We start from the raw sequence: 24,481 nt of genomic DNA, 5'->3' as shown, positions 1-24,481 counted from the left end.
GAAGTTGATGCCTGAAGGAGGAATGTTGCTAGGTATTGTGGTAAAATGGTAACTCCATTTTGAAACTCCCTCACCATGTACTGATTCGCATACCTCAGAATGGTTGACTGCTTACAAAGAATCATACAATCCCTACAGTGCAGAAGAAGGCCATTTGGTCCATCGAGTCTGCACCGGCCCTCTGAAACAGCTGGAAGATTCCTCATATCTTGAACAATGTGGCTCCTGTAAGTCTCATTGTTAACTTCTAAGGTTTGAACAGTGTAAACTCGTAGAGTGAGTGCATTCCCATGGCTCAGGGGCAAATATTTTAGGGCAGAAAAAAACATGCCTCTTATAGAAGTGACAATGTGCGTGATTTAATGGGGTGTTTCTCAGCATCTGCAGCGCCGAAAGCGACCCCGCTATTAAACGAGACTCTGTTCTTTTCTTGGACCTCGGCAAGGAACGTCCTGCCGAGCATTTAGCTTCATTTCCTGCACTGAGGAGCTCATCAGGGAGATACTTGGGCCCCATTTTTAAATGCCGCCCTGATCTCTCGACGGCCCAGCAGGGTACACCCAGTCCCCATCCCCAGCACGGGCAGCCTGGCACCTTGGTACTGCCAGCCTGATTCACTCACAAGAGGAAACATATTTACCAGCTCCACCTTGTCAAGACCGTCCAGGATCTTATATACTTCAATTAATTCACCCCTCACTCTTCTAAACCAATTGAAACAAGCCCAGTCATATCTTCATGAGCCAACCCATTCATTTCATGTATAAATCTAGTAAACCTCCTCTGAACCACTCTGAACATTTACATTGTTCCTTAAAGAAGGAGACAAAATCTGCACATGGTATTTGAAATGTGGTCTCCCCAATGCCCTGCATAACTGAAATATAACACCCTTACTTTTAGTTTCAATTTTTCTAGCAGTAAAGAATAGCAATCCATTACCTTTCTTGATTACTTGCTCTACCTGCACTCTAGCTTTTTGTGACTCATGCACCTGGATCCCTCTGCATCTCAGAATTCTACAGTTGTTCTACATTTAAGTAATACTCTGCTTTTCTATTCTTTTTTTTAAATTTTTTTTAAATTTTAGAGTACCCAATTATTTTTTCCAATTAAGGGGCAATTTAATGTGGCCAATCCACCTAACCTGCACATCTTTGGGTTGTGGGGGCGAAACCCACGCAGACACGGGGAGAATGTGCAAACTCCTCACAGACAGTGACCCAGGGCTGGGATTCGAACCCAGGTCCTCAGCGCCGTAGGCAGCAATGCTAACCATTGTGCCACCATGCTGCCCTTGCTTTTCTATTCTTCATGCCAAAGTGAACAACTTCACATTTTCCCATATTATACACAGCCGGATGTTTGCCTCCTCACTCACCTATCTATAACTATCTGTCCTTATATCTTCTCCTTATATCCTATGTCTTCTTCACAACATACTTTGTGCCATCTGAAAGTTTAACTACCATGCCTTTTCTCCCCTCATCTAAGTAATTGATGTAAATTGTAAAAGGTTGAGGCCCCAGCATAGACCCCTGCGAGATTCCATTGGTCACATCCTGCCAATCAGACAAAGACCCATTCATGCACATCCTCTGTTTTCTGCCAGCCAGACAATCTTCGGTCCATGCTAATGTGTTAACTGCATCATTAACTTTAATTTCCCTCAATAACCTTTGATGTGACACCTTATCAAATGCCTTCTGGAAGCGCAAGAATTACTGACTACAGTCTTTCCTTTATCCACAGCACATGTTGCTCCTTCAATGAACTCCAATAAATTGTTTCAACATGTCTTCCCCTTCAGAAAACCATTTTGATCATTTCCAATTACCTTGAGTTTTCCTTCATGCCCAGTTTATAACTGCTTTAATGATCAATTCAAACATCTTCCCCGCCACAGATATCAGCCTAACTGGCCCATTGATTTGGAGAATTATATTTTCCAAATAAATATATACATATATTCCGTGATATATGTTCTGGATGGTAGTTCAAATCTATAAGGTCAAACCATTCTTTGCTTTTCAATTGTAATCCACTAGAAATGAGTCCCAGCTTAGCATTTCTTGCGGCCTCGTTAATATATATTGTCACTTTTAATGCATCTGTAACCCAAGATCCCTTTGCCTCTCTACGTCCCACAAATACATACATGGCTTCCTTATTTCTTCTACCAGCATGTACCAGCTCACACTTGTCTGTTATGAAATTGATTTCCATTTACATACATAGACACATAGAAGATGGGAGCACGAGGAGGCCTTTTGGCCCTTCGAGCTTGCTCCGCCATTCATCACGATCATAGAACATAGAACATTACAGCGCAGTACAGGCCCTTTGGCCCTCGATGTTGCGCCGACCTGTGAAACCCCTCTAAAGCCCATCTACACTATTCCCTTATCGTCCATATGCCTATCCAATGACCATTTGAATGCGTTTAGTGTTGACGAGTCCACTACTGTTGCAGGCAGGGCATTCTATGCCCTTACTACTCTCTGAGTAAAGAAACTACCCCTGAAATCTGTCCTATATCGATCTCCCCTCAATTTAAAGCTATGTCCCCTCGTGCTAGACATCACTATCCGAGGAAAAAGGCCCTCACTGTCCGCCCTATCTAATCCTTTGATTAGCTTGTATGCCTCAATTAAGTCACCTCTTAACCTACTTCTCTCTAACGAAAACAGCCTTAATTCCCTGAGCCTTTCCTCATAAGATCTTCCCTCCATACCAGGCAACACCCTGGTAAATCTCCTCTGCACCCTTTCCAATGCTTCCACATTCTTCCTATAATGCGGCGACCAGAACTGCACGCAATACTCCAAATGAAGCTGCACCAGAGTTTTGTATAACTGCAATATGACCTCATGGCTCCAAAACTCAATTCCTCTACCAATAAAAGCTAACACACCGTATGCCTTCTTAACAACCCCCTCAATCTGGGTGGCAACTTTCAGGGATCTATGTACATGGACACCGAGATCTCTCTGCTCATCCACACTACCAAGAATCTTACCATTAGCCCAGTACTCTGTCTTCCTGTTATTCCTTCCAAAATGAATCACCTCACACTTTTCTGCATTAAACTCCATTTGCCACCTGTCAGCCCAGCTCTGCAGCTTATCTATGCCCCTCTGTAACTTGTAACATCCTTCTGCACTGTCTACAACTCCGGCGACTTTAGTGTCATCTACAAATTTACTCACCCATCCTTCTACGTCCTCTTCCAGGTCATTTATAAAAATGACAAACAGCAGTGTACCCAAAACATATCCTTGTGGTACACCACGAGTAACTGGACTCCAGTCTGAACATTTCCCATCAACCACCACCCTTTGACTTCTTCCAGCTAGCCAATTTCTGATCCAAACAGCTAAATCACCCTGAATCCCATCCCTCCGTATTTTCTGCAATAGCCTACCGTGGGGAACCTTATCAAACGCTTTACTGAAATCCATATACACCACATCAACTGCTTTACCCTCGCCCTCAATAAGGTTTGAGGCACGACCTACCCTTCACAAAACCGTGTTGACTATCTCTAATCAAATTCTTCCTTTCCAGATAATTATACATCCTATCCTATCCTTGACTGGCCCTACTCTTACCCTAGTCAATCTTGTATTCATAGACATAGACATAGAACAGGACAGCACAGAACAGGCCCTTCGGCCCTCAATGTTGTGCCGAGCAATGATCACCCTACTCAAACCCACGTATCCACCCTATACCCGTAACCCAACAACCCCCCCCCCCCTTAACCTTACTTTTATTCCCTTTTGACACCCTCTTATTCCTTACATGGGTTTGGTGAGTGGCTTTATCTTCCATTACAACTTGTTCAGTTATAATCAGCACTGCCCTCAATGCAAAGCTGTTGATTCAGGTGGCCCAAGGGCATCTTTGTCTAAATTCTTGTCAAGAGGTTAGCGACGAAAAATATTCCAATCCTTTCCTCCAGGCTCCTGTATGCTCTGGGTGGTAAATGTCTGATCGCAGTTTTGCAGGCCCTGTAATGAGTTTTAAGTTCTCTTTGCTGCGATCTGGATGATTTATTTAATTTAGAATCACAAATTGACGGATAGTGCCTTGACCTAAAAATAAACTGTATGATGTAACTCCACCAAATGTTAATGGATTTTACAGATTTAGTGCTGTTTGCCAAAGTTACTTTTGCAATTTAATTTCAGTTTAATAAGATTTGCTTCTGTGTTTCGTCGCATTAAATTCTTACTTTCAATTACTTTCCTCTGTGCAAAACTGCTTTTAAAAAATATTTACTCTGTTTGCTATGGCAGTTCTTATATTATATGTTACATGCTATACTGCTGTATTCCCCAAAGATTTTTGTTACTGAAAATTCTGATGTTAAAATGAGATTACCTAGAGTGGCACAGTAGCGCAGTGGTTAGCAGTGCTGCATCACGGCGCTGAGGACCCGGGTCACTGTCCATGTAGAGTTTGCACATTCTCCCTGTGTCTGCGTGGGTCTCACCCCAGCAACCCAAAGATGTGCAGGGTTGGTGGACTGGCTATGTTAAATTGCCCCTTAATTGGAAAAATCCCCCCAAAATGAAATTACCAATCCCCTCTGTATCATGTCAACTTCTCTTTGGAACATAGGAACATTAGGAGACCATTCAGCCCCCCCCTAGTCTTCTCCACCATTCAATGGCTGCTCTGAATCCTAACTCTGTATCTAGTCCATGTGAATCAGTGCTCACCTCTTCCATGGCCAAGGTATCCTTCCTGAGAAACCCCCATCACCTGACCATTTTCCATTGTTGCTGGAAACTGGTGATCTGGTAGCGGCAGTGCAGGGCATGAAGCACCCCAGGACGGTTAACAGTTTGGTCAGTGTTGGATTTCACACAGGACAAGCACCACACTTGAGAAGCCAGCCTCAGCCTGTGACAACTGAGTGATGTTTCTGCAAAGCCTGTCCACCATCTACAAGGCTCAGGAGTGTGATGGAATGCTCTCTGCATGTCTGGCTCCAACAACACTCAAGAAGCTCGACACCATCCAGGACAAAGCAAACCCACTTGATTGGCACCCCACCCACAAACATTCCACCACCGATGCAAAGTGGTAGGCATGTGTATCATCTACAAGATGCACTACAGCAACTCACCAAGGCTCTTTTGACAGTATTTTCCAAACCTATGAACTCTACCTCCTAGAAAGACGAGAACAGCAGACACATGGGAACACCATCATCTGCAAGTTCCAGGTCACACACGATCTTGATTTGGAAATATATCATTGTTCCTCCTCTGTCGCTGGGACAAAGTGCCCTCCCTAACAGCACTATGCCTACACCTCGGGGACTACAGCGGTTCAAGAAGGCGAGGAGGAAGAGCGTACTCGAGAAATATTATTAAGCTGGGGTAGTTAATAAAAAATTGAACAAAATCATTGGAATTAAGATTTCTTCTTCCTTTAAATAAAGTTGGGCTCTTTGAACAAAAGAAAAGTGCCCCTTAAACTTTACTTCCCCGTTGTTCATATTAAGCCATACAAAAATATGCCAGCTTCTAAACCTTGATTCATAGGGCATCGCAGTTGCCTGGCCCCTTCCTCCTATCCCCTTGCAGACATCGCAGCCCCTATAATTTACCTCTTTACCCAGAGAGTGGAACTCACTACCACGTGGGCTGGCAGGGGCTCATAAATACCATGGGCACTTTTCCAAGTGCCTACTCACCCGCTTCTGACGCCTTCACAATTCTACAAGTGGCAGCGGGAGCTTTAGGCTCATTGAGGCCCTTAAATGGCCATTTAATGGCAGTCTAATGGCCACTACACACCTTTGACACTATTTCATGAGCCAGTGACTCAGACTGATGGATTGGAAGCCCAGGCAGTAACACTGCAAAGAGGGGGTTGCCTCCTTTAGAGGCCTCCTGTTTCTGTCAGAAGCTCTATCCAAATATTAAGCTGCCTCCCCCCCCCCCCCATCGACCCTGGCTTCTGATGCTCCTTGTCCCCACCCCCCTCACAGGACTCCACAATCCGACGACACACCTTGCATCTCGTCCAGCAACAAATGTTCTTGGGGAACCGAAGCAGTTCCAGCAGTGGCCACCACTCTTGGTGCTGCTGGGACCACTAAGCTGCCTGCCATCTAATTGGCTGATGGCTTCTGGGGATGAGGCCTCTTTCCTGGAAGTCTTGTCTCAAGCTAATTTATGTTCCAATAGCTGTTTAATCACCATGCAGCCAAGGGACTGAGCAGGAACAGAAGATACGTCCCCTTCTACATACATCCTCGGCACACAAACACAAGGCATTAGACCTAGCTCATGCTGTATTTGAAACAAATAGCACAGGTAAGTTGACGTATGGTGTGATGTGGCAATTGGAGTAGCATGGCGCAGTTGAGCTGAACAGCCTGTTTCTGTGCTGTGCATTCTGTGTAATATATGAAGCAGAATTTTCTTCAACCAATTGTTGTTAAAATCTGCTCACAAAATAAGTAGTCTTGTCTTGGGAAAAAAATGGTCTGGTGGGGGATGGCTTCCGAATTCGGTTGAGATTGAAATTCACTATCTAAGGGAGGAGTTTGCCAAAACTAACCAGATGGAAGTCCATGCATGTGGAATTGTTTTCACATGAATTGTTGATGCAGTCATTAATGTTCTGGTCACATCGCATTCCAGCAAATCCGGGACTACAGAGGCAGTAAAACCCATTCACCACTGTAAAAAAGACAAATGGAGGAGAGATAAAATCAGGAACCATTATAACTCAATGCGGCCCGCCCCATACTGATTAATATGTTTTACGTCTTATAAGGTATTTGGTTCAGTCAAAGAAATGTGCTGGTTCAAGATCGCTATAATCTACACTATAATCTTTCAAGGCTCATGATCAGCTCCTTTACTCAATGTTATCATTGATGATGTCCAAGAAAAAGGAAGTGCATTCCAGCCGCGTGTGGGACTGGTAACACGAATAATTGCATTCCTTAATACTGCGGATTTATTACAATCCCACATGGCATTCTGGATTATTCATTATCCCTAAATCTTGGGGATTAGCCACATAATCTGCACTGTCACTCTGCCTCATGCAGTCATGTTTGCTCTATTAAGTGCTGTGACTTTTTTTTACCACTTTCTCTCTTGTATACTTTTATTTTTCTGGGCAGCACGGTAGCATTGTGGATAGCACAAATGCTTCACAGCTCCAGGGTCCCAGGTTCGATTCCGGCTTGGGTCACTGTCTGTGCGGAGTCTGCACATCCTCCCCGTGTGTGCGTGGGTTTCGTCTGGGTGCTCCGGTTTCCTCCCACAGTCCAAAGATGTGCAGGTTAGGTGGATTGGCCATGATAAATTGCCCTTAGTGTCCAAAATTGTCCTTAGTGTTGGGTGGGGTTACTGGGTTATGGGAATAGGGTGGAGGTGTTGACCTTGGGTAGGGTGCTCTTTCCAAGAGCCGGTGCAGACTCGATGGGCCGAATGGCCTCCTGCACTGTAAATTCTATGATCTATGATCACTTGTAAGGTGGGCTCTGTTCTTTTGAGCTTCATAAATTCTGTGGGGTGTTGATTCCATCACAGAGAAATAGAAGCTGAGGCCCCCTGAAGAGCGTGCCTAATAGCTGGGAGCTATTTTCTCCTGACAAGGAATGACCCAGCTCAGCACTCGGCTGAAGAATCCACTGACCCCTTTTCTTTCTGGCACAAAGATTCACTGCAGTAACGTGGCTCCGCAACAGTTAAAGAATTTCACCTGAGGCTTCCCTCACCGTCTACCTTTTCAGTTTTGACTTAGCAGATTAAGTCTGCCACTTACCAGCCATTATTTCAAAATTATTACACACATTGCTTGACTGCTGCCCTTCCGTATTGCTGCAATAAAACTCATCAGACGGCGCTGTGCTGGTCACATTCCACTGGTTTGTGTATCCGAATTAGACAATTGAAATCTCATTAAGGATTTTCTCATTAGCTGCGGTACTGACCCATGGAAACATAAACTGCACTACCAGGAGTCACGACAGTTTTGGTAAAGAGGCTGTAGAAGACATCTTGGATGAGGCTAAATTTACGTTAAATTACTCGCTGTTCACCCGCCAGAGCTACTTGATTGTGATGCTGCCATCCGCACCAACTGGAGTTGCCAAGCTTCCAGTACTGACCTAGACTCTGTAGGGATTGAAGATTAATCTCCAGGGTACTTCTACGGGCAACACCGGAGTGCTCCAGTTCACTCAGGATGTCCGGGTTGCTGGAGCAAGATGCACTTTTTGCATGCATATTTATATTGGAGCTATGCATCATGATCTTTCTTTCACATGGCTGACCAGGAATCTCTCCCATTCTAAGCACGTGCCATTGCTGCGTGTTTGAAATATTTTTGCTAATTATCCCATTTGACCACACTGTGAACACACCTTTTGCCTATCAAGTCCTAGGGAGGGATTTGAGCCCAAAGCTTCTGACTCAAGAGGCAGGGATGCGACTCACAGCACTGCAAGACCTAACTGTCTGGGAGAAAAACGTTTTAAAAGTATGGTGCGTTATTTCATAATTTTTGGTGACTAGTTATAAAAATAGTGGAGAAGGATAAAAAGGCTAGAGTGTTGCTGAAAAAAGAGACGTCAAAGCTTTTCGTCTTGCTGTCATCAATATACCTTGGATGATTACTGATATAATTTATGCTGCATGAGAAGAGAATGCTGGTTGGTCGGCAAGTGGACTCTGATTGGTAGAGGTGTTGCCATGGAGAATGCACCACTTAATGGTTACTGAAAGATACAAAAAGGCTGACCAAGAGTCAAGAATCATTCAATCAGGAAATAACAGGCGGGAAAACCTGTTGACAATGGTGGGGGCGGTAGACCCTCTAGCGGGCCGCCTCCGTGGCTGAAAAGCACACATTGGAGTGGTTGGTAAATCCCACTCAAAAGATTCTCTCCATTTTGTAATTGGCCGTGAGAAGGAGGGCATCACGATAATGGATGTGTCAAGGGCCTAATGATGGGAGTGCCGGAGGGTGAAGCAGGGTTGTGCAGTTGGAGGCAACAACCCGTATGATGAAACTTCCAGAAATACACATGACTATAGATTCAAATTCTAGCACCCAGCAACAGAATTGACTAACAGGCCACAAACGTACCATCGTAACAAAATCCATGGAGGCATGGGCTAGTGCTGCAATCGTTGATGTTACTCTCACACCGTGGACCGGCATAGCCTCTTGTGCAGGCACAGCGGAATCCAAGGGGGTATGTGTTCAAATCCCTCTCTTCCACACACGCGCCGCCATTCTCGCAGGGGTTGGAGGCTTCACAGGGCTTAGACTCACAGTTGAAGCCTTAAAGAAAACAAGCAAAGCTGTTACAACCAGTTCCCCAACATCTTTGCCAGCACAACCCACCAACGGGACATAGCTTTAAATTGAGGGGAGATAGATATAGGACAGATGTCAGAGGTAGGTTCTTTACTCAGAGAGTAGTAAGGGCGTGGAATGCCCTGCCTGCAACAGTAGTGGACTCGCCAACACTAAACGCATTCAAATGGTCATTGGATAGGCATATGGACGATAAGGGAATAGTGTAGAGGGACTTTAGAGGGGTTTCACAGGACGGCGCAACATCGTGGGCCGAAGGGCCTGTACTGCGCTGTAATGTTCTATATGTCCAGTCCTCTTTTCAGCATACCTGTATAAATGATCAAAAAAGCTTCTCCTAATTCATTCTGATTCTAAAGCTAAGAATATTACGGGGTGGCTAACAATAATATCGGGTTATATTTTCCACCAATAATTCAGTCTTTCTTTGACATTAAAAAATAAGAATAATTGGAATGAAACAATGATAATAAAGAACAAAGTGGGAGTTGAGTGTTCAATAAAATTGGAATATCAGCTATTTCAAATTAAGTGACTTTGAATTATGAGGAGACCGTATAACTGAGAAATTGATTTAAAAATAATTTTACAGAGCGATGAGAGGAGCTTTATGTTGGTCACATTTAAAACACATTCTTGCTCTTAGGGGGGAGAAAATGAAATCACATTAATCATAACTTCAAGCCCTGTGAATTTTGAGAGCTTATTTTTCTTAACTTGTCACACAATGAAATCATAGGTACGTGAGTAACATTGGCGAGCAATAACATTTAATTTGTCTTAGCACGCAATAATTCACATTATTAGTCACTTATTACACCCTGAAAGGATGTAAGAGTGAAAGAGCTTAGATATGAAGTCAACCTGAAATACAAAGGTTGAAGCTGAACAACAGTTGCAGATTATCTGACTTGCGTTTAAAGATTTGCATTTATATCGCACCTTTCATGACGCCAGGTTGACCCAAAGCAATTTACAACCAATTATGTACTTTTAAAGTTAAAGAAAGTAAATGCTGGGCTTGCTCAGTGAGCCAGGTATAATCTCTGAAGAGAGAAACATAGTTAAGTCAAAACTTTATTGACACCATCTTTCGGCATCGGGGTCATGTCTCGCAACATTATTTTGCCGTTGAGCTAGAGGTAAGCAGTTCACAAATTTTGTGCTGCCCCCTTATTTCACTGATTGTACCCTGCAACACCACTGCAGGCTGAATACATACCCGACAGGGGGCCCAATAGCATGCAAGGCTAGCGCATGTACTAGTTAACCTGTTGCTCTTTAAGGCAGTCTGTCCCTCTGAAAGGGAAGCAGTCCTGGTTAAATAAAGGCTGCAACTGATTGATAATTACTTCAAGCAGCATGGGAATGTTGACATAAGGAGAGGGCACTGCAATTCGTAGATACTCCATTCCATTCTCACAAACAGTCCAATGCTGTCTCTCGTTGCCTCCAGCTATTTGGCTAAGGCAGGGGCATCACTCAAACTCAGTGTCACCCAATCACTGACTTTCTGCAATCTCTCTTGCAAGTTCAAAGTAACCCATGACAAGAGGGAACAGCAGAGACCCAATGGGGATCTACAGACAACAACTATTCAATCTGATGCAGGACATGATGCTTGGAATAATCTGATGGCTACCACAGAGCCCATGGTCTTTGTATAGTGCATCGAGCATTATGGTATGCTCCTTCCTTTATATCTCTTCTCAACTCGCACTTAACCCTCATCCTCAGCAGTTACGTGAAGTGAATGCTGCAGGTGGTGTGCTTATGAAACTCAGACTCTCCTCCCCACCCAGCTCCCTCAACCCAACACCCCCCCTTCTGTTATCATGTTCTCAAACATCCAAGAACTGCAGCCTACACACTCAGGAGAAGGAGAGAAATAGAACGTACAACCCAACAAAATATGACGACAAAGCACTGAGAATGACATTGTGTCGGAGCACAGACATGGAAAACATGTCAACAGTTCAGGCACTGAGGGGATATACAAGGCTGAATGTTGATGTTTGTGTGCTTGGATGCATGGTTGGATAAAGCAGCTAGGTAAAGGGTTCTGTTTATTGTATGATAGCTAAGGAGAGGATGGTGTGTTCCAGATGGATGTGAATGGCGGATAATGGTATGCCATATTTGTGTGGGAAAGTTGTATCGTTGAAGATAGAGTGATAATTCTCCAGTTGTAAGATGTCCATGACTCCACCCTGGCTTCCTCATTTTTCCTCACTGCCTGCATACTTCCACCCCCTCCCCTCGAGGTGGCTTTAGGATTCTTGGAGGTGAGGGCTGCCACCTCATAAAGATGAGGTTATGGAGGACACAGTAGTCGGTTATGATTTTTGAGACCAAATTCACCATGTTCTGTAGCCCTCCCCCTGAGCGGTGCAGGCCGTGAAATGGTTGTTTCAGCAGGTGGAACCAGATCCTCTCCGATGAAGCTCTGAGTGGTTATGTGGCTCTTGTTGGCTCGCTCTGCCCATTTGCCATGATGGTGGAAGGGGGTCAGCAGTCATCTGTTAGTGGGGGAGGGGGGGGGGGGGGTTTAACTCTTATCCCTGAGCAGGGAGCCTTTGGTTCCTCTCGGACGCCCGGAACTGGTGGATAGAGCTGACTGGATCAAGGATGAATACATTGTGGCTGCAGCCCGATAACGGGTTTCGTCAAATTGATTAGTTCCAGCAGAGTTACACACCAGCTGCAGGGTGGAAACTGTTGTGGTTCCTGTACCTCTTCCCATTGACACACAGAGCAGGTGATGGTGCCCTGCATCATCATGAATCCTGCTATCCTGTCAATTCCACAGGCCCTCTCGTCCTTCTTGCCCCTCCTCAACAAAACTACAGTGAACTTCCCTCACCTGAAGCCGTGGCCTCTCTGATCTTTGGAAGGCTCCAATGAATGGAGCACTGGTAAATGCTGCCGATCTCTCTCATTCCAGCCTGGAAGGATCTGGACCTGAAGTTCACTGCCGGTCCTGCAATCCTTTCCCTTATCAGTCCTTGCCCTGGGGTGAGGTTTCAGGTCATGTTGAAGAAGGTGGCATAATTCAGTGACCTTGAATCCAATGCCTCAGGCATTGTTTTGGAGAATAGTTCTTGACAGACCCTAGGCTGGATTAGAACAAAGAACAAAGAAAGGTACAGCACAGGAACAGGCCTTTCGGCCCTCCAAGCCTGTGCCGACCATGCTGTCCATCTAAACTAAAATCTTTCGCACTTCCGGGGTCCGTATACCTCTATTCCCATCCTATTCATGTATTTGTCAAGGTGCTTCTTAAACGTCACTATCGTCCCTGCTTCCACCACCTCCTCCAGCAGCGAGTTACAGGCACCCACGACCCTCTGTGTTAAAAAAAAAACTTGCCTCGTATATCTCCTCTAAACCTTGTCCCTCGCATCTTAAACCTATGCCCCCGAGTAATTGACTCCTCTACCCTGGGAAAAAGTCTCTGACTATCCACGCTGCCTATGCCCCTCAAATTTGTAGACCTCTATCAGCTCACCCCTCAACATCTGCCGTTCCAGTGAGAACGAACCAAGTTTATTCAACATCTCATAGCTAATGCCCTCCATACCAGGCAACATCCTGATAAATTTCTTCTGCACCCTCTCTAAAGCCTCCACATCCTTCTGGTAGTGTGGCGACCAGAATTGAACACTATACTCCAAGTGTGGCCTAACTGAGGTTCTATACAGCTGCAACATGACTTGCCAATTTTTATATTCAATGCCCCGGCCAATGAAGGCAAGCATGTCATATGCCTTCTTGACTACCTTCTCCACCTGTGTTGCCCCTTTCAGTGACCTGTGGACCTGTACACCTAGATCTCTCTGACTGTCAATACACTTGAGGGTTCTACCATTCACTGTATATTCCCTACCTGTATTAGACCTTCCAAAATGCACTACCTCACATTTGTCCGGATTAAACTCCATCTGCCATCTCTCCGCCCAAGTCTCCAAACAATCTAAATTCTGCTGTATCCTCTGACAGTCCTCATCGCTATCCGCAATTCCACCAACCTTTGTGTTGTCTGCAAACGTACTGATCAGACCAGTTACATTTTCCTCCAAATCATTTATATATACTACGAACAGCAACGGTCCCAGCACTGATCCCTGCAGAACAAAACTAGTCACAGCCCCCCCAATCAGAAAAGCACCAAGCCATTGCTACTCTCTGCCTTCTATGACCTAGCCAGTTTCTCCAGATTCTCCGGTCCCTCAGCCCGTGTGCCTTGACGGCACGCTGTTCCCTGGGTGGTGCGATTCACGATCCCTGTCGTTTGCATGGAATTTCCCATTGAAGCCACCTCACGTTGCCAGGAAACCAGCGGGCAGGGGTGTACCACGGGCAGGAATAGTGAATCGCAATGGCCGGAGAATTCTAGCCCCTGTTTCCCATTATCCTTCAAACACAAACACACATATCACTTCAGCAGGCCTGGTGAACGATGTTGTTTATTTATTCAAAGACTACAGTAGTATATGCACTTTGCTGTAAACACTTGTATATCTTGCTTGGTCGACAGGTCCAACTATTGTGCCATTTGGCAGATAGCGTCATATCCTGTTTGATGGTCGATACAGATTCTGAACATATTCACTTAAAGACATACTGGGCTGGGCCGGAGAATCCCCGCAACCGGGCCACGCCGCCCCGACGCCGGCACGCGATTCTCTGTACGCGGCCGGTCCGCCATTCTTCGGCCTGAATGGGCTGAGCGGCCGTTCTAAAAAGGCAGAGTCCCTCTAATGCCATCCACACCTAGTCGCAGCCGGCGGCAACTCTGCATACAGGGGCGGCCTGTTGGGCGGGGTGGAGGGAGGGGGGGGAGGCTCTGACCACGGGAGGGGCCTCCAATGGGGCCTGGCTCGCGATCGGGGCCCACCAATCGGCGGGCTGGCCTCTCACTGCCCGGGCCTATTTTCGTCCGTGCTGGCCCCTGAACTCTCGTGCCATGTTGCGTCGGGGCTGGCGCGTTGAGGGAGACCACCGCGCATGCGCGGGTTGGCGCTGGCGGCTGCGCATGCGCTGATCCCGCGGCCCACAGTTGGTGCCGGGATGGGAGGCTGGAACGGCGTGAACTGCTCCAGCGCCATGTAGGGGCCAGAATCAGTATTCCCAGCGGCCCGTTCACGCTGTCATGAAACGCGGTGGCGTTCCCGACGGCGTGGACACTGTGCCGCCGAAAGGCGAGAAACCTGCCCATTATTTATTTTCCTCCCCCTTATAGATTTTTCTGCCAACATTCTCTGCTTAATTTGCAAATCAGCTTGTAGACCTGGAGACACTGCAACCCAGTCCCCATAACTGGGTCAGATATTCCTTTGTCCTTACCAACACTCAAAGGCCAACTCCAAACACTCAGCAAAGTACCTCCATAAACCTAATCTAAACAGTCGTAAATTTCCTGCAAATCATTTCCTTGGCTTTTTAAGTAGCATTCGTGCAGGGCGCATCATGCAGCTATCATGCAGAAAGACGGTTGAGGGGTGACCTAATAGAGTTCTATAAGATTATGAGGGGCATGGATAGAGTGGATGGGCAGACACTCTTTCCCAGGATGGAGGAGTCAGTCACAAGGGCTCATAGGTCCATGGAGCAGAGTTTAGAGGATATGTACGAGGCAGGTTTTTTACACAGAAGGTGTTGAGTGCCTGGAACGCAGTGCCAGTGGAGGTTGTGGAAGCAGACACATTAACGGTGTCCAAAAGGCATCTTGACAAATACATGGATAGGATGGGTATGGAGAGATACGGCACTAGGACGTGCCGAGGGTTTTGGCTAAGGTTGGTATCATGACTGTACAGGCTTGGAGGGCCGAAGGGCCTGTTCCTGTGCTGTATTAATCTTTGTTCTACATTGTTCTTTAGATATAGACACAGATACAGTGCAGAAGGAGGCCATTCGGCTCATCGAGTCTGCACCGACCCACTTAAGCCCTTTGAATGCTTGATCTCTGTTGAGTGACATACAAATTTGTTTAATGTACCTTGCATGGTCCAAATTTGAAAAATATATTTCATCAGCTGGTAAGCATGTTTGGCATCATGTTAGCAGAACTTGAGTTGTATCCTGTACATGCAAGGGGCAGCCCTTCTCAATATGGCAGGCAACACCAGAGTCACCTGCCGGAACTGTGCAAAGTTCGCACCCAATAATCTCGCAAATCGATGACTTTTCGACAGGGTTATAGAACATACAGTGCAGGAGGAGGCCATTCGGCCCATCGAGTCTGCACCAACCCACTTAAACCCTATCCCCGTAACCCAATAACCCCTCCTAACCTTTTTGGTCACTTAAGGCCAATCCACCTAACCTGCATGTCTTTGGACTGTGGGCGGAAACTGGAGCACCTGGAGGAAACCCACGCAGACACGGGGAGCACGTGTAGACTCTGCACAGACAGTGACCCAGCAGGGAATCGAACCAGGGACCCTGGCGCTGTGAAGCCACAGTGCTAATCACTTGTGCTGCCCAAGGGTCAGGACGAAGGGTCACTGACCTTCAATGGTAAATCTGTTCCTTTCTCTGCAGTTGCTGCCTGACCTTCGGTGCTGGGTGTTCCTTACATTTTCAGGTTTTTATTTCAGATTTCTAGCATTAGCAGGGTCTGTGCCTATTTGGTCAATATGGTAATTTGGGAAATGGAGCGGCCAATTAGCACAAAGTAAACTCCTAACAACAATGTTCTAAACGTTTATGATGTTGGTTGATGGATAAATATTGGCTCGGACACAAGGGGGGCAGGGGGAATGCAGTCCCCTCCTCTTCAAAATAGCACCATGCAATCTTTCACATCCAACTGAGAGGGCAAATGGACTCCTGGTTTAATGGTGCATCAAAAGGACAGCACCTCTGACACTGCTGCTTTCCCTCAGTCATGCACTCATGTGTCAGCTTCGATAATATTCAGCTTCAGGAATGATATCTTGGCCTTGGAGGGATTAAACTGTAGCGTTACCAGAATAATATTGGCACTAAAAGGGTTAAATTATGTGGGCGAGTTGCATGAAATTGGCTCATATTACTTTCAATATAGAATTGCAGTGTTTAAGATGATTAAAGCTAGTGATTCGAAACAAACCTGTTGGACTTTAATCTGGTGTTGTACGACTTGTTACTATTTGATCACAGCGTTAGAGAGAAACTTATTTGCTCTGGTGGGGAAATCCTGAACAAGGGGGCATGACATTAAAGTTAGAGCTCGGCTAGTCATGATTGATATGGGGATCAAATCCTGGGGGCGTAGTGCCCCTCCAATCCGATAATCATTCTCATATCCAGGCACATCTTCGCACAAAGGCCATTGAAAATCTCAAACACTCTCTTCCCCCCCCCGCCCCCCCCCCCCCACACACAAAAATCTGTTGAAACTAGAGATGAATTAAACTTTTCAGAAACAAAATTAAGCTACACGGTGCTACGTAGATTTAATAAAGCCTCAGTTACTCTTTCAGGTTCTGCCTCTGCAGAAGTGAGAATTCAGCATTTTGCTGCACTTGGGAACAGTTTCTGTGCTCAAGCACTAGGGTGCATTATACAATTCCATGTCACACTCTTACCGTCCTTGCACTATCTGTTAAATGTTGATGCCTCGGGATCTTTGTGGTGTGTGTGCTGCACATGTATTTTATTGAAGTTGCTGTATTTTGTGTGAAAAGATCATCTCAATGCATTCCACATTAAACTGGTTATTCTGTTGAGAATGAAAAGTTTACAGTGCGTTAGTCTAGCAGATAGAATGGTTGCCTTGTGTCCATGCCACTCTTTATCTTTTTATTCTTATTTTGCCCCCCAACACTTCTCTTTCCCCCCCCCCTTCCCGGCTCCCTCCCTACCCCTTTCTTCAGTGGGTTTTTGATGCAGGTGATTACAAGGGGATCTCCAGCTGCTGATGATAGGAGTAGCGCCAAGGGCAGTGTTGGTTCTCCTGGATGCAATCCCTCTCATTCATGGAGTGCCAGATGCTGGTTGCTATGGCTGTGGAGATGTTGTAAAGGCATGTTGGGTTTTGAAATGTAACCAGTCTCACCTCTGACTTTCTGTAGTCATGTGATGATGCAATGAGACTGCCTCTGGAGGCAGACGTCTCAAGATCAGTTCAATAAAATCCTCTCACAGAAGCAGACAATGAAGAAGACTGCTGTCTTTGTACATGAAGCATGTTGTATAAAAGTGGGTAAAAATATATTCTTGAAACTTGTAGAAGGTGCAGAGAAGACACTGAGAACCCAAGAACACAGACAAGTTCAAATCGGCAAAAAAATACTATAACAATCTTTATTAGTGTCACAAGTAGGCTTACATGAAATGAAAATGAAAATCGCTTATTGTCACGAGTAGGCTTCAATGAAGTTACTGTGAAAAGCCCCTAGTCGCCACATTCCGGCGCCTGTCCGGGGAGGCTGGTACGGGAATCGAACCGTGCTGCTGGCCTGCTTGGTCTGCTTTAAAAGCCAGCGATTTAGCCCAGTGAGCTAAACCAGCTAAACACTGCAATGAAGTTACTGTGAAAATCCCCTAGTCGGCACACTGCACTGCCTGTTCGGGTACACAGAGGGAGATTCAATTCACCTAATAGCACGTCTTTCAGGAATTGTGGTCGGAAACCCAGGCAGACACGAGGAGAACGTAAAGACTACACACAGACAGTGACCCAAGCCAGGAATCGAACCTGGGTCCCTGGCACTGTGAAGCAACAGTGCTAACCACTTTGCTACTGTATTAAAAATAACAAAAGATAACATGGAATTTACAGTGCAGAAGGAGGCCATTTGGCCCATCAAGTCTGCTCCGGCTCTTGGAAAGAGCACCCTACCCAAGCCCACATCTCTACCCTATCCCCATAACCCTGTAACCCTACCCAACACTAAGGGCAATTTGGACACTAAGGGCAATTTGGCATGGCCAATCCACCTAACCTGCACATCTTTGGACTGTGGGAGGAAACCGGAGCACCCGGAGGAAACCCACGCACACACGGGGAGAACGTGCAGACTCCACACAGACAGTGACCCAAGCCGGGAATCGAACCTGTGACCTTGGAGCTGTGAAGCAATTGTGCTAACCACTATGCTACCGTGCTGCCCATAACAAACAACTTTTGCAAGTGAGGCAGCTCCGAAAAGCACACAGGAAAATACAAAACTGCAAAGAAAAGCTGCAAAGAAAAACATTTACTTCAGCACTTAGGAAGAGCCCATTCTTGTAAAAACCTGATCCTATCCTTCACTTTCAGACCAAGTGAATCTTTCTTTCTGAGCTTTTGTTTTTAATGGAGCCTAGTTATACAGTGCATGTTCAATAATTTCTTTAATGTTTTCGACTGGTTTTCTTTTTCATTTTATTTATCCGATCGATGTCCTTCCTCCATCCCTATGCGATTGACTTTATTTACATTTAAGGTTCTTGTCCTGGAGTTGAATGTTTAACACTCAAACGTAGTATGGAATTCAATTGTATTATGATCCATTTTTCCAAGAGGATATTTTACTCAGATTATTAATTAACCCTGCCACATTACACAGTACCAGATCTAAAATAGTTTCACCCCGAGCTGGCTGAACAATGATTTGTTCTTGGAGGTTGTTGTGAACACTCATCATCTCCAGACGACCTTTGCCTATTAAAGTGGTCCAGTCTATCTGAGGTTAAAGTACCAGACAATTATGGCTTTGCCTTTGTTACAAGCACCAATAACATCTTGCTTCATGTTAGGGAATCCATAAATACTCCCACCAGTGTGATTTCTGTCTCTTGTCATAACTAGTCTCCACCCATACTCATACTACTTCATTAAATTTATTCATTGATGGGATGTGGGCATCGCTGCCCAGGCCAGCATTCATTTCCTATTCCTAATCACCTCCTGAGGAGCTCCCTTCCACCCACAGAGCTGTTAGGCAGGGAGTTCCAGGATTTTGACCCAGCGACATTGAAAGGAGGGCGATATATTTCCAAGTCCGAATGGTGTGTGGTTTGGAGGGGAATTTGTAGGTGGTGGTGTCCCCATGTGTCTGCTGCCCTTGTTCTAGGAAAAGTTTGCGGGTTTGTAAGGTGCTGTTGAAGGAGCCTTGTCGAGTTGCTGCAGTGGTGGAGGGGGTGAATGTTGAAGATGGTGGATGGGGTTCTATTCAAGTGGGCTCCTTTATCCTGGATGGTGCTGAGCTTCGAGTGCTGTCGGAGCAGCACTCATCGGGAAAAATGGTATGTATTCCATCACACACCTGACTTGTGCCTTGTAGATGGTGGACAGACTTTAGGGAGTTCGGAGGTGAGTTACCTGCAGAATTACCAGCTTCTGACCTGCTTTTGTAGCCACAGTATTTATATGGTCGGTCCAGTTCAGTTTCAAGGTAATTGAATGTCAAAGGAGGATGGTTGGATTCTCTTTTGTTGTAGATGATCATTGACTGGCATTTGGGTGGTGTAAATGTTATTTGCCACTTATTTTCCATATCTTGTTGCATCTGGACATGGACTGCTTCGGTATCCAAATTGTGCTGAACATCATGTGATCATCAGTGAACATGCCCACTTCTAACCTTATGGTGGAGGGAAGGTTATTGATTCAGTAGTTGAAGATAATTAGGCCTAGGACACTACATTGAGGACCTTCTATAATTATGTCCTGGAAGGGTGATCATTGACCTCCAACAACCACAACCCTTTTCATTTTTAAGATTAATTATTTGGTGGGATGTAGGTGTCAGTGGTAAAGCCGACATTTGTTGCCCATCCCTAATTACTCAACTGAGTGGTTTGCTCAGCCATTTCAGAGGGTAGTTAAGAGTCAACATTGCTGTGGATCTGGACTCACGTCGGCCAGACGAGCTAAGGATGGCAGATTTCCTTCCCTAAAGGATATTTGTGAACCAGATAGGCTTTTACGACAGTCAATACTATTTTCATGGTCACCAGTACTGAAACTAACTTTATTTTACCAAATTTAAATCCACCAGTTGCTGCCATGGTGGGATTTTTCCATGGTGGGATTCGAACCCATGTCCCTCGTGTTATACCTGTAACGGGACAGCTTGGCTCGGAACATGCCAAGCTCTGGAGCACAGGTCTTCCGTCCTATTGCCAGAATGGTGTCAAGGTCCATAGCTTTCCTGCTCTTCTGAGTCAAAATCCGTTCTCACCATTGCGCTTAGTCATCTATTACAAATATGGATATTACTCCATCTTTTCCATTCTGATTGCCTTTTTTAAATGTGTTAAAATTGTTAATTCCCAACTTTGGTCACGTAACCATGTTTCTATTCTGGTGAGTAGAGCTATGCTATTTATCTAATTGTGCCATTAGTTTATTTAGTTAGAGTTAGAGGTTTACAGCATGAAAACAGGCCCTTCGGCCCATCTTGTCCATGCTGCCCGGTTTGTAACCACTAAGTCCCAATTGCCTGCATTTGGCCCATATCCCTCCAAAGTTTTTAAAAGACAAAATTGTACCCGGGGGACACGTTAGCACAGTTGTTTCACAGCTCCAGGGTCCCAGGTTCGATTCCCGGCTTGGGTCACTGACTGCGGAATTTGCACTTGCTCCCTGTGTCTGCGTGAGTTTCCTCCGGGTGCTCCGGTTTCCTACCACAGTCCAAAGATGTACAGGTTAGGTGGATTGGCCATGCTAAATTGCCCTTAGTGTCCAAAAAGGTTGGGTGGGTTACGGGGATAGGGTGGAGGTGTGGGCTCAGGTAGGGTGCTCTTTCCAAGGGCCGGTGCAGACTCGATGGGCCGAATGGCCTCCTTCTGCACTGTAAATTCTATGATTCTATACTACTGCCTCTGACAGCTCGTTCTAGACTTTCACCACCCTCTGTGTTAAAGAATTGCCCCTCTGGACCTTTTTGTATCTCTACCCTCTCACCTTAAACCTATGCACAGTAGCACAGTGGTTAGCACAGTTGTTTCACAGCTCCAGGGTCCCAGGTTCGATTCCCGGCTTGGGTCACTGACTGTTTTAGATTCCCCTACCTTCGGGAAAAGATGTTGACTATCTACCTTATCTGTGCCCCTCATTATTTTACAGACCTCTCTATGATTATGCCTGAGCCTCCTACGCTCCAGGGAAAAAAGTCCCAGTCTATCCAGCCCCTCCTTATAACTCAAACCATGAAGTCCTGGTAGCATCCTAGTAAATCTTTTCTGCACCCTTTTTCAGGTTTAACAATATCCTTTCTATAATCGGGTGTACACTATAACTGCTCACACCCTCTTTTTAGAAGCAGGCTGGTTTCTCCATCCAATAGTCAGACAAGCCAATTCTATCTATGATCCAAGCTACCGAGGCCTCTTCCATTTAACATTTAGAGTCATGGTAGATTTCAGCTATTCTCCTCTCAAAGGCACAGTTTCATGCCTTTGCTCAACCAGAATGAGAGATTTTCCCAGACTTGGTCACCTAAGCAATATGTGAGATACCTATTAACCAGATTTGACCTATAGAGTTACTGGGCAGAATTCTCCGCTCCCCATGTGGCGTGGGAGAATCGTGGGAGGGCCTCCCGGCATTTTTGGCGCCCCCAGCGATTTTCCCCCCCCCGAAGCTTGGAAAAATCGGCACTTGCCGTTTTTCACGGCGAACGGTGATTCTCTGAGCCCGATGGGCCGAGCGGCCGGCCCTTCACACTCGTTTCACCACGGCAGCAACCACGCCTGGTCGCTGCATTCGTGAAACGGGCGCCAGATGCCCGTTTTGGGCATCTAGGGGCCCGATTGGCATGGGAGCACCACGACTGTGCTCGGGAGGGGACAGGCCCGCGATCGGTGCCCACCGATCGTTGGGCCAGCATCCAAAACGGGCGCACACTTTCCCCTCCACCGCCCGACAAGATCAAGCCACCCCGTCTTGCCGGGCGGCTGAGGTGAAAGACGTCCACCGCGCATGCGCGGGGTCATGCCGTCTGCGCGATGAAGTCATCTGCGCATGCGCGGGTTGGAACCGGCAACCCGCGCATGCGCGGATGAGTTCACATTCACGGCGTGACGAGGTCGCTGCCGAGAAAGACGGAGGCCCGCTCCTAGCCCCCCGGGTGGGGGTGAATTAGGTGCGGGGAGCGGGCTCCGAGTTCATGACGGCCTTCACAAATTCGGCCCCCTGCGGAGAATTCCGCCCACTGTATTTGGATGTTGCTTAGGAAAAGGATGTCTGTGAGTTCAGGGAACGTGCGTATATTATGGGAACAAGAGGTAACTTCAGATAAAATTATGTTTTAGTTATTCATGTATTTCAGTGACAAGAGTGTATATTTGACATGCGTTTTTTTCTTTTATTTTACTTTAATAAATATTTTTCATTAATTGTTTACGCAATGACTGGTCAGGGTCCTCACTGGGTTGTACACTGTTCCTTACATTATTCCAAACAAATAACACCACTAAGAACCAGTGTTTTAATGATCCTTTACTGTTTTGAGACACTCTCACAGCTAACATCAGCAGGGTCCCTATATGAGGTAGCCAGGAGCTCAAAATTATGTTCCTGTTTTCACTGAAGAAAAGACCAGATTGTTTGCTTCTGACAGGTCTTCAAAAAACAGGTTGAAGTCTGCAAGCTATTTCACAGAGAATAGACCAGAGGGCATGAATAGAAAATGAATAATCCAGGAGCAAGATCAGAAATAACGAAAAGCTTTCTTTCCCATACTGCATCCCAAAGGAGAGCCGATGTGAGCTGCACCAGGTTAAAAACACACGGTATAAACAGAAAATGCTGGCAAGACCTCCTCCAGAGGTCCCCACTGTCACAGATACCCAGTCTGGAGCTAATTCAATTCACTTCACGTGATATTTAGAATTGGCAGAAGGCACTAGATACTGCAAATAGACCCTAACAATATTCTGGCAATAGTCCTGAAGACTCGTGCTCCAGAATTTGCTGCAACCCCAGCCAAGCTGTTCAGTACAACGACAGCATTGGCATCTACTCCGCAATGTGGAAAGTTGCCAGGGAATGTCCTGTGCACAACAACCAGGGCAAATCCAACCTCGCGAATTATACTGCCCCCTAAATTTATTCTCAATCATCAGCGAACGATGGAAGGGGATCATCAACAGTTTTATCAAGCAACACTTATTCACCAATAACCTGCGACTATTGCTCAGGTTGGGTTACATTTCTCATCTCCATTTCCCTGCTTTGTGCTTGCTTAAAAGCTGTGACATCTCTTAACTTCTCCCAGTGATCAGCCTGAAGTACCAACTCTTCCTCTCTGCAAAGATGTTCCCAGGCTGGCTGAGCCTTTCCAGTATTTTCTGTTTACATTCAGATTTCCACTCTATGTAATATTTTGCCTTTGTTAAACTATTTTGCTTCAAATTGCCATGTCTTCCTCTCTCTTTTCTGAACTTGAGGCTTCATCTCCTTCAGTGCCATTTTCTCTCCAGGTCCGAACGACTGCCCGCTTTCCTTCACTGGCTGGTGAGCCTGACCGTGCTGGCCACTAATGGACCAATTTGGGTGAAAATCACCACTGGGTATCTCGTCCTCGCAAAGTGCAGCTGTGACCCCCATTTGACCCCAATGGAGTCCCCATGCCAAGTGAGATGAAGAATAACCATCGATCGAAGCTCTTGCCATTGACCACGAGTGGGCTCTCCATTCTGGGTTGTAGATGTATCTCAAGCTCAGTTATAATGTCCCTGTTGTCATCTCTCTCAATTCCCAATGTTTGGAATCTCAAAGGCTGAACGATCATTCAATAAAGGTCTTTAAAGGCTGGTGTTACGGATATGACCGGAAAGGTGAAAACGAAAATACCCCCCGATAGTCTCCTTCTACCTTGAGAACTAGCATTGGGGCCATTCAGCCCCTTGAACCATCTCTCAGATTCAATTGCATCATGGCTGATCTGTATCCTAAGAGCCTTGTTTCTATACATCTTTTTACCCTTTTCTACTGGAAATCTTTCACGCATGTGGATAAGGTGGCCAAGAAGGCATACGGCATGCTGGCCTTCGTCGGTCGGGGCACTGAATATAAAAATTGGCAAGTCATGTACAGGACATTAGTTAGGCCTCATTTGGAATATGGTGTGCAATTCTGGTCACCACACTACCAGAAGGATGTGGATGCTTTGGAGAGGGTGCAGAGGCAGTCTACTTG

The 24,481-nt window shown here is 45.9% G+C and overlaps 1 protein-coding gene and 1 long non-coding RNA gene across 19 annotated transcripts in view; one reads left to right on the top strand and one right to left on the bottom strand.

Annotated features, from left to right (window-relative positions):
* eys (eyes shut homolog) overlaps positions 1-24,481 on the bottom strand; it is a 3,376,609-nt gene that overhangs the window by 1,295,578 nt on the left and 2,056,550 nt on the right. For all 18 annotated transcript variants that reach the window (XM_038800705.1, XM_038800706.1, XM_038800712.1 and 15 more), the window contains 2 exons: positions 9,130-9,327; positions 6,583-6,704 (listed from right to left, as the gene is read on the bottom strand). In XM_038800705.1, coding sequence (XP_038656633.1) covers positions 6,583-6,704; positions 9,130-9,327 — 320 coding nt within the window. The remainder of the gene's footprint in view (positions 1-6,582; positions 6,705-9,129; positions 9,328-24,481) is intronic.
* LOC119967767 overlaps positions 1-24,481 on the top strand; it is a 234,003-nt gene that overhangs the window by 46,700 nt on the left and 162,822 nt on the right. The gene's annotated exons all lie outside the window — the stretch shown is intronic.

The sequence above is a fragment of the Scyliorhinus canicula genome, chromosome 6 (assembly GCF_902713615.1).
Source record: "Scyliorhinus canicula chromosome 6, sScyCan1.1, whole genome shotgun sequence".
Lineage (NCBI taxonomy): Eukaryota > Metazoa > Chordata > Chondrichthyes > Carcharhiniformes > Scyliorhinidae > Scyliorhinus > Scyliorhinus canicula.
This window is presented reverse-complemented; position numbering and strand designations above follow the sequence as displayed.